This window comes from Dunckerocampus dactyliophorus, chromosome 18 (assembly GCF_027744805.1).
Source record: "Dunckerocampus dactyliophorus isolate RoL2022-P2 chromosome 18, RoL_Ddac_1.1, whole genome shotgun sequence".
NCBI classification, from domain to species: Eukaryota; Metazoa; Chordata; class Actinopteri; order Syngnathiformes; family Syngnathidae; genus Dunckerocampus; species Dunckerocampus dactyliophorus.
Genome location: NC_072836.1, coordinates 1,375,400 through 1,389,265, shown reverse-complemented (window position 1 = coordinate 1,389,265; position 13,866 = coordinate 1,375,400). Strand labels below are relative to the sequence as shown.

Here is a 13,866-nt window from a genome sequence, read left to right as displayed (position 1 = left end):
CTAATGACTTGAACCAAATTATAGATGGTTTAGTGGGGATCATGGAAAATAGATAATTAACCTTTGGTAAAATCATCATTTTCACGGTGGATACTCTGCCTGTAAGTGAGATGGGCAAGGTTCTCCAACGTGCAAGATCATCCTCTATTGACTTCAATAGTGGAGTATAATTCAAGCGGATCAGGTCTGACAGGTTGGAGGAAATGTTAATACCCAAATACTTAATGTTCCCTGAACACAGTGGTATAGAGGGGGTGCTCTGGAAACCAAAGTTAATGGGCAGTACTGTGGATTTAGACCAGTTAATGGAGTAATCTGAGAAGGTGCTATAATTGTTAATGAGTGAGATAGATTCGTGAAGTGAAGAATGTGAATTATCCAGGAAGAGTAATACATCATCAGCATAAAGACTTATCTTATGATGAACATTTGTGGTGTGGATCCCTTTAATATTTATATGTTGTCGAATTGCAGCTGCAAGAGGTTCGATAAAGATAGCAAATAGTGAGGGAGAGAGTGGACACCCTTGCCTAGTACCTCTTTGTAAAGTAAATTCTGGAGAGATGTGATTGTTGGTCCGAACAGAGGCCTTCGGGGTGTTGTATAGTATTTTAATCCATGTTCTGAATGAGTCTCCAAAGCCAAATTTATGTAGTGTTGCAAAGAGAAATTTCCAGTTTACTCTGTCAAATGCTTTTTCAGCATCCAATGAGACAATTGTGGTTTCTAAATTATGGATGATAGAGTAATCAATCAGATTGATTAGACGGCGTACATTGCTAGTTGAGTTTCTCCCCTTAATAAATCCTGATTGATCAGGGTGTATTATATGAGGGGTAACTTTTTCCAGCCTTATAGCTAACGCTTTGCATATTATTTTAAGATCTGCATTAATCAGTGAAATTGGACGATAACTGGAAGGTAGTGTTGGGTCCTTATCCGGTTTCAGCAGGAGACTGATTGTAGCTGAGTTCATGGTTGGAGGCAAGCATGAACTGTCTTTAATTTCCAAAACCATTCTAAGAAATATTGGAGATAGTAATGGCCAGAATGTTTTATAAAACTCGGCAGGGAAACCGTCAGGTCCTGGTGCTTTATTATTCGGCAACCGGTGTAGAGCGTTATGGAGTTCTATGAATGAAATGGGTACATCTAAGTTGGTCACCTGTTCGTCATTTAATTTTGGTAATTCTATGTTGTTGAGAAATGTTTCGATATCTGGGAGAGATGGTTTAATCTGAGGTGTATATAGATTTTTATAAAAGCTCCTAATAACAGAATTAATTTCTTCCGGGAGGTGAGTGATGTGACCTCCTGAGTTTCTAATGGAGGAGATAGAGCTTTTTTCTTTATTGACTTTTAGCTGGTTAGCTAAGTATTTTCCGTGTTTATTGCCATGCTCAAACTTTTCCAAACGTAGTCTCTGCAGTTGGAACTGAATTTTCTTGTCAGTAATTTCTTTTAAGTCTAGTTTCAGTTTCCTTAGGTTACTTAGGATATGCTCATCCTTTGAGTCAGCATGAGCGGTTTCGAGGAGTTGGATTTTTTTCTCCAACTCTGATTCTAGTAATCTCTCTTTCTTTTTCTTATATGATGAATATGAAATGGTTTTTCCGCGCATTACTGCTTTTGCTGCCTCCCACAGAATACTAGCCGAAACACCGGGTTAAGAAAGAATAATAACAGCAGCATAAATGGAAAAAACAGAGGTAATTCTCTGAGAATGAAGTCGTAACATTAAGAGGAAAAAGTCGTATTCTAATGAGGAAAAAAGCCACAATGTCACCAGAATAAAGTCAAAATATTACGAGAAGAAAGTTGTATGCTAACAAGAAAAAAGTTACAGTTTTATGACAGTAAAGTCGTAATATTATGAGGAAAAATAATATCACTTTAGTAGCATAGAGTTGAAATATTAAAGAAAAAATATGCTAGTTTTAAAAAGTTCTAATGTTACGGGACTAAAGTCAAAATATCACGGAAAGAAAATGTACAAAGATTATTTGAGGAAAAAGCTGAAATATTTGTACAATTTTAAAAGAAAAACAACAGCACCAATGGGGAACAAAGTTCATGCGTTTTTTTCCCAGAGCGGATGCCAAATATCACACCATGTGTCCCTGGCTGGGAAGCAGTTTGAGGGTTAGCATCCTCCTCTCCTCATGTTCCATTTCCTCACCGTATTGCAAAGAAGAGAGCCAGAGCCTCCAGCACGGCGGCCACGGCGGTCAGAACTAGAGCCGGTGTGGGCGGAGCCAGCCGGGCGACCATGGAGCGAAGGAAACAGGCCAGCGACAAAGCCAGAAAGACAGAAGAGCACAGCAGCATGTCCAGGAAAGAACTGAACGTGGGGCTGGCAAAGGTCTGCACCGGCGCTTGGGCCTCCACCTACATCCACATCAGATGAACAGTAGGATAGAAAATCCATTTCAAACCTCTGCAATATTCACATCTTCCCCACGTAGTGCTGATACATTCATCTGCAGTTGTCATGCTCCACCAGTAGAGGGCACTATAACCTCATAAAAACGCGAGTGCGCTCTTTACGTCCTGCAGGGATATCTCAGTGCCGCAGTCTTGGAGCGTTAAAGGACACAAGCGCCGTCAGACACAATCACACACAAAAACAACACAGCTGGAATGACAAGTTTGTGTGAGGTAGAGCATTGAACACGCATGCGTGTTACACAGTACGCAGTACGTAGTACGCACCTCCTCCCGGTAGCTGATTTGGTAAGCACACTCCAGGCTCTTGTCCAAGAAGGTGAGGCACAGCTTGTTAATGGGCGGTCGGTAGAAATAGTCCTTCATCAGGCTGTCAAAAGTGAGGACAACAGCACGCGGTTATTGAACCGCCGCCTCCAACCGTCCTCAGCTCCTGTCGAGTCTCACCTGTCCTCTTTAATGACATCCACAAAGTGGGCGTCGCTTCTCTCCCTGAAGTTTTTGGAGCGTAGCGGAATGAGGGCAGAGTGGTCCATGCCCATGGTCCCTCCGGCCCACGTCTTCTTCTCCTTCTCCTGCAGCATCTCGCACAGCGACGTCTGGCTGTTGTTCAGAGGTTCCGGTCTGGGACTCAGCAGACCGTTGTGAGCCTTGGGGCCGCGGCCTGCGGACACCCCTGGGGAACGTTTCAGACCAGAAGAGTCCTGAGGAGAAAAATATATGGAACTTTTTCTTGTTATTATTAATATTGCTTTTTTAAAAATTAATTTAGACTTTTTAAAAATGTATTATGATGATCATTATCTTCTTGATAATTTGTTGGGTGTTGTGAGACCAGGTGAGGTCCTCGCTGATGTGTGTGCCAAGGAACTTGAAGGTTTTCACCCTCTCCACCTCAGTCTCATCATTATCCAAGGGTGTGGGGCTTTAAATTGAAGACTGTTTTTTTTTTTTTTTTTTAATTAAATGTCTTGATTTTTATTTTATTTATTTCTAAATTTATAAATGTTATTTTTATTTATGTTTTTATATTTGTATTTGTATTTGATTATTTATTTATCATTACATTTTTATTTTTATTGTATTGACCTCTAGAGAATTACAAATGTTTGACATTTTATTATATTTATTATATATAGAAAAAGTAATAAACTGAAAAAAAAATCATATTTTTAGAAAAATTTGGGGGGTAATTAAAAAAAATAAAGCCATTAAAAAAAGTGATTTACTTCTAGGGGAAAAATATTTGAAATATATCATATAAACAAACAAATACATAAGAATAATAATTATATTTACAAAATAAATACATGTAAACATAAAAATGATATTGAAAAAACAATGTATCTTTTTCATTTTTGTAAATGTAGTCCATGTGCGAACGCTATAAAAAATGGGAAAAATATTAACTGTGTTTACCTTTTAAAATATATAAAATATAAAAAAAAGTTTATATACAAATAAAAATTCTATTAAAACACATTTTACTTTCAGATTTTGCAGTTTTTTATTTCGCCATTACAAATGGAAAAATGTGGATTGCCTTAAGGGGGAAAATATATTTTTTTAAATATATAATATAAATTTAAATATATCAAAATAAAAATTGCGTTTAAGTAAATAAATAAAAGTGTAAAATCTTCTTTCATTTTCATGAATGTGTAGTCCACGTGTGTATGCCATTAAAATAACAGTAAGAATACAATAATAATACAAATAATACAAATATATATAACATTCAAATACACAATAATAAATATAAACACAAAAACTGTCTTTAAAAATAACTTAAATCATTATTATTAAATAATTGTTCTAATGCAGTCCACATTAAAATGGGAAAAGTGTATTCACCTTTTGAAATAAAAGGTATTTATTTCAGTGTAGATGTAAATAGAAATGCATGCTATGACATAAGAATAATCATATGACTGACATTATTTTTTGTCATTTTTGAAAGGCATACGCTACGCACAAACAACAGCAGCACCGTGCTGTTGACGTCTAACCTTGCCGTCGCTGGTCCTGTGGTCTTCCTGGCAGCTGTGGTTCACGTCGCCTTCCTCCTGAAGCTCATCATCTCCTGATATTAGCATGACGCTGCAGGACGGACACGACGGCTGCGGAAAGGGAAAAGTGGGCAAGAGAGAGAAGAAGAAATCGTGAATAATGAATTAGACAGGTTGGCAGAGTTAAACCTCATGCAGGTGGAACTTCTATCTGGATTTGAGCGCGGCCTCTACAGAAGAGAACGCTGTGAAGCAGAAACCCTCCCTTTCCCCCTGCGTGACTGAGCTTTTCTCCACCCACCCATACCTCTACCCCCTGGGGTGCCAGAAAGTGGAAAAGAGGCACCATGGAGGGAATATCAAGTGTAAGATTTTGGAGATTTTGCACTTTGGATGCAAATGAGAGAACATCCTCTTGAAAGACAAGGAGGACATGCTTAATAATGTAGGACCTTGGTCGAGGATTTTGTTTGATATGAAGACATAATATGCCCTTGTTGCTTCTGAATAACACAAACAACAGCTAAGCTCACAAATCCAGTGCGGTTCACTCTTCAGCAATCACCTCAATGGGCAAGACCACAGAATATACATTAGAGTAGTCAGTGTACAGCTTGCTTCATGCTCAAATGTTAGCTCGTATAGGAAACCACACATGCAGGGGGAGGGGTGATCTCCTCCAAAAACAGTGAGACTCACAGGCCCAGACACCCACAGCTATTTGAATCATGTGATAAGCATGTGGAGGGCTTGTTTTGGAGACAGGAGGCCTAACATACATACCCTATGTGTATCATACGTATGTTGGTGCAAATTCTAACTAATACGGTCGTCCCTCACTATATCGCGGTCCCTATATCGCTCCCTCGCTATATCGCGGTCCCTATATCGCCCCCTCGCTACATCGCGGTCCCTGTATCGTTCCCTCGCTACATCACGGTCCCTGTATCGCTCCCTCACTATATCGCGGTCCCTGTATCGCTCCCTTGCTATATAGCGGCTTTTCAAAAAATAATAAATTAATAAATGGTGGCTATTTCACAGCTGACTATGGCCTATTATTAGTAAAAAACATTGAAAGATGAGTTCTATGTAATATTCCACTCACGAGGCATCAGTGTTGTTCTGAGACACGATGTTATTACAAGTGTTATTGTATATTTAGTTATTTATATACGTTACCTTTCACACTGCATGGAGATCGGCTGCTGAGGCGGAGGCGCCACAGCTGTGATCGAGTAGAAAAAAAGGTTCTCCTCTCATTCTGTGTGGAAGTGGTAAGCTTTTGGCTTCTTTGTCGTCCTCCCCCACTCTGTTTGAAACACTTGACGTTTTGAGTTAGTAAATTAGCTCGGGAGCTTGCTATGCTAGCGGCGGCTGTCTTTTATGTCCCTGCGGTGGTCCCACAGCCTGCGCAATGTGATGTATATGAAGAATAATAGGAGTGTAAAGGTGACTATAGGGGTGTTATTTCATGTCTAGAGGGCTCTAATCATGTTAAAACCCGTATTTAGAAACGAACCACTCTAAACGAGGGATTACTGTGTTCGTCAAATCAAACAGAATACGGACACAAAACATGTGATTGGTGCACAAACAAAGCATATTTTCCTGACGGAGGCGCGGCGTGACCTCCTCCCTCGGGAAAGTGTCACATGTCACTGCACAAAAGAAATGCATAAATTAAGATGTGCGGTAATGCAAAGGACGAAAGGCTACTCTTTCAAGGCGAGAGAGATGGCGGCTAAACATTATTAAAGCCTCTGCAACACCCACATGAAAGCACACAGGTGACTATCAAAGAAGAGCACGCAGCTCAGTATTCCACCTGCGGCATTCCATCCACCAGTGGAAAGAACATTTTTTTCCTTTTTACTTAACTCACCTTGCATCTATCTGGGGGGAGACTGCAGGCTGAAGGCGCTCCATCGGGGGTGTGCGCTCTCTGTGCGCAGCACTTCACATCGGCGTGCTCGGAGGCGGACACGGCCAGCTGGGAGCAGCTACAGGGAGGGTGCTTCTCCAGTTTCCTTCCCGAAATCAGGTAAGTCCTGAGGCCTGCGATGAATAAAGAAGATGAGATGTCAGAGATCCGTCTCGGATGGAAGACGCTGCATTGCTGCTGCATCAGCGCACGGCTTTCATAAATCCTGATGTCGTTTTGGGCTGACTGCCATGTACATACAGTATACAGGTACACAGTACTTATACATACAGTAAACAGGTACACAGTACTTATACATACAGTATACAGTATACAGCACAAGGCATCACATGGCCACGCCCACTCGGAAACACGTTCTATCCTTATGCTGGATATGAAGGAAGCATGTGGCTTCCTGCTGACCTCAAGCACAAACACTTCAACACATCCAGACAATCCTTTTCAACCTTTCAATAATACAAGGTAAAAATTCAAATCATTTTTCTTTGTAATATTTTGTAATATTTTTTATTTGTATAGCCATTACAAATGGGAAAAAGTGGATTTACTTCCCGGGTGGAAAATATTTAAAAACATAAAATATAGAATAAATATATAAAAATTAAAATTAGATTTAAAAAATAAATAAATAAATATAAACATAAAAATTCAATTAAACGTGCCTTTGTAATTTTTATAAATGTAGTCTACGTGTGTACACTGTTAAAAATAGACAAAATATAAACTGTACATAGCCTTTAAAATATATAAAATATAAATAAAAATATATACAAAAAAAACAAATTCAATTTTTTTTAAAAAACATACACATTTTATAAAAAAAAAAAATTTTTTTTTTTTTTTTTTAAATATAGCCATTAAAAATAAAAAAAAAATTACAGGGGTTAAAAAGAATATTTTTTAAATATATATACTGTAGAAATAAAAAAATAAAATAAAAATGATTAACTATAAACTGTACCTACCTTTTAAAATATATAAACTATAAATAAAAAATATAGAGAGAAATTCAAGTACACATTTTATTTAAAAATAATGTAGCCCATGTGTTTGTGCCATTAAAAATGGAACAAGTATAAACTGTACTCACCTTTTAAAATATACAGTAAATAAAACATATATAAATTAGAAATTCATTTTTTTTAAAATAAAGACCAATATTGTATGTTTTTGCTCCCACTGCTTGCCATAAGGGTGCAAGCACGCATGCAGTCACACATCAGGGCGCTGCAATAAGGGAATGAAAGGTAGGGGAGGGGTGAAGGAGGAGGAGGCATTTGGAGTCATCATGAAAGAATCTTTACAATTTCATTCTTGTTGAAAAAATCCTCTCTGGTGCTGCTGTATGGCTACGCCCCCCCAATGACCAGCGGAGACCCAAATGTCTTATTTAAAGAAAGTGTTTACAACACAACACGAGCTGTCGCTCTCCTCCAGCGGGTATCTGCAGCTGTGTGTCATGTCGGCGTTAAGTCCCTACTCAGGGTCAAAAGTTGCCCATAAACACAACACGCACCTCACGACGGCGTAGCAAGCAAAAACCACAGACGACAACAATATGAGGCGCTTTATTTTTCCCCCAGGCAAAGACCCACGACCCCCTGAAAACAGCTCTGCGATTCACTTTTGGGCCATGACCCACCAGTTGAGAATCAGTACGCTAGATGGATAGTTTCAAGAATCCGTGCATCATCCAACTGTGGGATTCCTGCATTACTTTCTGTGTCCACTAGGGAACCTGTGACCCACGCGCATACAGCACATGCAGCAAACCCATCTAATGCCATCAGAGGAGATGTCGGGATGTTCTTATGCAGCTCATGCATCACATTTGACATTTAAGAAGAGTGAGATTCTTGCCAGAGCGCCCACAAGGGCATAAGTGTCGGAGGCCAAATATTTGAACACCTGTGCCGCCCCAGGTCTATCACCTTCCTATCATTTCCGCCAGTCCAATGAGGCATGTGCGTGTGTTTATTTTGTCAAACACTCCACCGAGAGCTCAACTTAAGAGACCAGGAAAAAAACAAAAGCGTTGACGAGTGAGTTTTCTATGAATCGCTGAGAAATTCAGCTTTAATCGCTGTTGCTTGATGTTGGCCTTCAGACTGATAACTGAACTGTTTCTCAGTTCCTCAAACACCCAAAATAGGCCAGAATGGCGTAGCTCAACACAAGTTATTGTAACTTCTCAAGGCACAATACTGCAGAAAGAGTAGTCAGTGTGCAGCTTACATAGCAGCAGTGACGTGAGGGCAGGGGAGGCATAAATATTCTGTATTTGGCCATTGAACTGTGTTGCAAATAGGCCTGTCACGATACATCGATGAATTCAACAAAAAAAACAAAAACAAGTGGATAACTATGACACCCTCGATAAATGACATGTGCACGTTTGCGTGTGTGTTTCATCTCGTCTTTCTGTGCCACACAGGCTGGATGACGAGAGGCTTCACTCTGCATCTGTCTGTGCGCATTGGTTCTATAGCGCGATGAAAGGAGAGAGTGAGCCCTCATCTCATTCAGCGTCTTTGTGGAGGCGGGGCTACTAGTGAGTGGAAGGCACAGAAGCGATGGTTTCTGAGGCGCACGCCACAGCCGACAGCCCAAGTGTGGCAATATTTTGGTTTTCAACAGAATGAACAAGGTGAGCAGGAGCAGAGCCTTGGTCCCGACAGTCAATGCTAACTGAGGCGTTTGTTCGGCAACGTAAATATAAATGGCGCGCGCTCACAGACAGTGTTGCTTGCTACATTGCAACCACTCAATACGGTTATATGGCATATATTGCATGCATTTTAAACAACATAGATACAGGACATGCAACTTCTGTGTCAAGCTAATGAGGCTCACACAGGTACACTATACTTGAGTACTATCTAGTGGTTCAAATGTGAAGTACACCTCTCATGACAATAAGTCATTGAAAAAATGGTCGATTATCGACATCGATTATCGCCGATCATTTGTAGCACAATTATCGACCAGCTAAATTTGTTAGCGTGACCGGCCTAGTTGTAAACATATTTCCTGTATGATTCCAATCACTTTCCAAACATTTTCTCGAGTATATATCGCTGAACTTGCAAATGTCCTGATCAAAGCCAGGACAGAAAGCTGGGATGAAGCTATAGCTAATCTCTCCTCTCATCTGAGTGCACTTCACTGAGTGCACTGGAAGGCGGATGGTGCATCGCCGTTTCTGTTTGTCATGTTTGCAGAAACATTTATTCTTACAATGAATAATAGGAGTGTAAAGGTGACTATAGGGGTGTTATTTCATGACTATGGGGCTCTAATAATGTTAAAAACCGTATTTAGAAAGTCATAATGCCATGCTACAAAAATATCCCATCTATTAACATTGAATCCTATATCGCGGAATTTCATTTAACGCAGTCGGGTGTGGAACCAATTAACCGCTATGGGCGAGGGATGACTGCACTTCAAAATGTTTCTCAGTTGTCCTCAATGAAGCTCTAGTGTACAATGCAGAATCGTTGAGAGAGTTGGCAGCAAACCCAGAAGAGAGTTTCACTTCTCTGCAAACCTGTGGCTCAACCATGGACGCACACACACACACACACACACGCACACGCACACACAGACTGATTTCATTAGCTCGGCTAATCAAATTCTATCCTGCATCCTGCCATCCATGACACACCAGCATCTGCAGCAGCTCATTGGTCAAGTGATGATTTTATCCCCTTACCTTCATTTCCTCTTCTAATTTCCCCCAAGAAATAATTAGGCATCGACAATGCAAGCTGTTTTCCCGACAAATCCAAGCACACCAGGTAAAATTTGTGCAAGAGATGCTGAGCCATGCCTCATTTCCCATGCAGGAACTTGAGGGGAGCTTCCCTGTTTTTCTCTCGGCACACCGCACTGGGCGGATTTGTGTCAGGGAAACAGTCGTGTTTGTTCCAAACTCAAACACATCAGCCTACAAAACGCGTGCGTTGCGTGAGTCACACTTTGACACGGTGAGTTGCAATAAATGCCAATGATGTGTGCTGTACAGGCCTGCTGAGTGACTGAATCGGATAAAATGCGCAAGTCATCTCTACTCACAGGTCAGAAAACAGATTATTTAAGATAACTAGATGCAACAATTTCACTGGAAATTGTGGGTGAATGCTGAAAATGTAGAAATATCCTAGAAACGTGTCTAATGTATTCACCGACTGAGGAACGCACCAGCAACCACCATGTTGGGGGACGACCACTCTCCTGAGCCACGCCGCAATGCACAGAAGAAGCAGACTGCTACATGTAATGTTCAATGTAAAATGAATTTCCATCGATACGGAGCCACGTGGAAATTGTCCATTCGCTTTCAATAGGGAAAAATGGCACAGAAAATCATGAACTATAGAACATAGAATTTTTCGACAAGTCCTGATAGATAACCTGCATGTCCTGAATGAGCTGAGGTTGGAGTGGTTTGAAGCGATTGAGAAATGTGGGAGTGGTTGCTGGCCTGTAAAAACGAAAAGCGATTGCTGAAATGTAGAAATCTGTTGAACGATTACGCGAGTGCTGAGGATTGAACCAGCAACCACCGGGATGGGAAAAGCCCAATCTACCAGCTGCGCCATGTCAGCCTGTAGGAGAAGCAGAACATTACAGGAATGTAAAATGTAAAATGATTTTCCACCAACAGGGGGCACCAAATAAATTGTCCATTCATTTTCAGTGGGAAAATTGTCACAGAAAACTGTTGTTTTGTTACTTGGTAACACTCAACAGCAGCCTACGGCCATCCCTCTCACAGGTTCCACTGATCCCGGACAGCTCGTTTCTGTGCGAGACTTGACGACGTCGTGTTATTCTAAATGTTTATGCAAGAGGTCGCACAAGTTCATCCGCGTGCGTCCCCTCGGCTAACCGAAGACAATCTCTCGCATTTACAGCCCGGCCGGTGGCAGCTGCAATTGCAGTGCTGTCAGGCGGTAAATTGGGGCTCTGATAAACTGGTCTGAATAGCAGCGGTGAGACGTCATCTGCATTTCCCTCTGGGTGAAACATCATCTGAATAGAAACGGTGCTCAGAATGCCTCACAACGATATGGGGGTGAGGGGTACATCAGCGTTGTTTGTTCATTGATGAATTCAGTTGCTTTCCAGCTGCGCCTGTGATGGAGATACGTTTATGCGAGTTACCATCTGTGATGACCCTGAGCTAATGGAAGAGGCTCATTAACAGCAGCCCCCAGGCTTCATGGGACACAGAGTGTTGTTCTGTCAACAATCTGGGAACAATAGATAACCTTTTCCTCAAAATGCTCCTCATTTTTTGACAATGAGGCTCAGTGCACCAAACGAGCAAGCACAAAAAGGGTGGTTGCGACATGCACATGGTGATTTGCAGATTTGCATTTGAGGCTACAGGTCTACAGTAGGAATTCACTTCCCAATTAGTGCCTATGTATCACTGTTCTCATGAACCAAACACCTGAAACAACCCGCACGTGACAATGCCCAAAATGCACCTAAACTACGAGGCTACTCTTGTATTCTTCTGTGTTTTAATAGGACGCCATTGAGGTTTGAGGTACAAATTATTAGGACGAAATCAAATTGTCCCTCAGGACCATCAAAACAGAAAAATATGATGAGACACACAATTAACATCCAATTAATAAACCGAATGGATGTTTTGTACAGACAATCCAAAAGTAAAGTTATTGTTTGTCAGATTCAGACTGGTCTGAGGGTTAAACAAATGGTTTGATGTTCAAGGGGAATCTCAGAGTGTTAGTCCAAATGCATTTGGTCCCAGCGTGAGTTCAAGGGTAAGCTGATGATCACACAAGCCTCTTTCACACCCCATCCCACAAAATTGGTGCTTCACCAGAGACGTGAGTCTGTTCTGTCTTACGCCTCTAATACTACCTCAGAAGCAGAAAATTAACAGGTTGACTTTGATTCCAACTAATCTGTTCACTGCGACACGGAGACAACTCTGGCAAAAGGCTGCTTTTATGGGCCATGTGAAAGGAGCTACTTTGGGAGCAGGGGACCAATGGGGTTTCAGGATTTTGCTCAAGGACGCTTTGACAGGACTGCAGAGTAACTGGGACTAGAACAAGCAACCTGCTCATTGTCATCTCTTGACATCGGGTCCAAGGGGCAAGGGAGTCAGGTGAAGACCTTCACTCGAGTCAATCACAATAATGACCCGCTAGTCAACAGGTCAAGCAAGCTGACCTGACAGCTGGCAAATCTTTCAAACAGGCAAGGCTGGAAGGAGTGCGATTTGGGTTTTATTGACCCATGCCTGTTCATCTCATACCCAAGACTTTCTTGTCCTATATTGAGGTTTTTGGAGTGGAGAAGAGCATTTTTCCAGACTTTTATCAGAATATGTTCATAGACAGTTGATGGAAAAGGATTACCAACTTTCTGCAGTCCAAGCGGGGCTGATCAGTCAAAGATGCACGATCTGGGCAGGTTTAAAGTAAAAGTGCTTGAATCAGCACAAAAACAAACACACAGAATCATAGACCAACGATGGGCAGGTTTGTGTGCCAGGGCCTGGTATGGGACCAGGACGGCCGTGGAACAGGTGGCACAGAGAAACCAGTGCTGGCCAGTTGGCACAATCTCCTTCCACACTGGGATGGGATATACTGGACATCCTGTCCTTGTCAGTGGAAGAGCAGCAGGGGAATTTCACCTTCCCAGAGGAAGAGAAGGAGAGATCGAGTGGTGTCATTGGTCACCATGTTTGCGTTCATCTCTGGAGGTTTCAGCTCCGTTGACAGATTTTCTATGAGATCAAGGTCTGGAGACTGACTAGGGTTGCGATAGTTCATGGTGTTATATTTGTAAAGAAATTGTTACTTTGATGTAAAACAACCCGTTTTTGGTGTTTTGTTATAGTTGTTTAGATATTTGAGCTGTCACAAAAGCAAAAAAATATTTGTGTCAAAGTGAAAGTTATGCTTGAAATGTATCTTTTTGCAAAAAGCTGGTTTTCTCCCTTTTTTAGTCAGGAACTGATATTTTCCTGAAACTTACCGATGAACAGAAAAGGTAGAAACCAACTTTTATTTTGATGAAAGATGGGCATCTAAGACGGGAGTGTAATCTCTGGTAGGTTCCATGTTTATATAGGCATAAAACACAATATTCTGCGTGCCTTGAAAGATCAGTGAAAATAGTCTAAAATGGTCGTTAATGAAGGGGTTGTCTTTTGAAAAATGGCTGGCATTTGACGGAATGCACTACCTTGCGGATAATATGATTGTGAGCTACAGCGAAGTTAAAATAGCAACAGCGAAGCTCAGAAGGCTGAGTGGCTTCCACGGGCCGTGTTGTTGGTGCTTGAGTGTCCTTGAGCAAGACAATCAATACTTAATTGGTGGCGGCGTCCTTCACCTTTGCACACGTGTGTCTGGAGTTGAATGGATGGCTGAAGTTCTGCTGCAAACGTCGTCCTTTAGTTGTCAGTGATTA

At 41.2% G+C, this 13,866-nt stretch overlaps 1 protein-coding gene across 3 annotated transcripts in view; it reads right to left on the bottom strand.

Annotated features, from left to right (window-relative positions):
- LOC129171026 (adenylate cyclase type 9-like) overlaps positions 1 to 13,866 on the bottom strand; it is a 47,759-nt gene that overhangs the window by 11,150 nt on the left and 22,743 nt on the right. For 2 of the 3 annotated variants that reach the window (XM_054759311.1, XM_054759312.1), the window contains exons 2-6: positions 6,340 to 6,512; positions 4,455 to 4,565; positions 2,893 to 3,149; positions 2,713 to 2,815; positions 2,180 to 2,388 (exon numbers count right to left, since the gene is read on the bottom strand). In XM_054759311.1, the coding sequence (XP_054615286.1) occupies positions 2,180 to 2,388; positions 2,713 to 2,815; positions 2,893 to 3,149; positions 4,455 to 4,565; positions 6,340 to 6,512 (853 nt within the window). The remainder of the gene's footprint in view (positions 1 to 2,179; positions 2,389 to 2,712; positions 2,816 to 2,892; positions 3,150 to 4,454; positions 4,566 to 6,339; positions 6,513 to 13,866) is intronic. The other variant, XM_054759313.1, reaches the window with a different exon arrangement.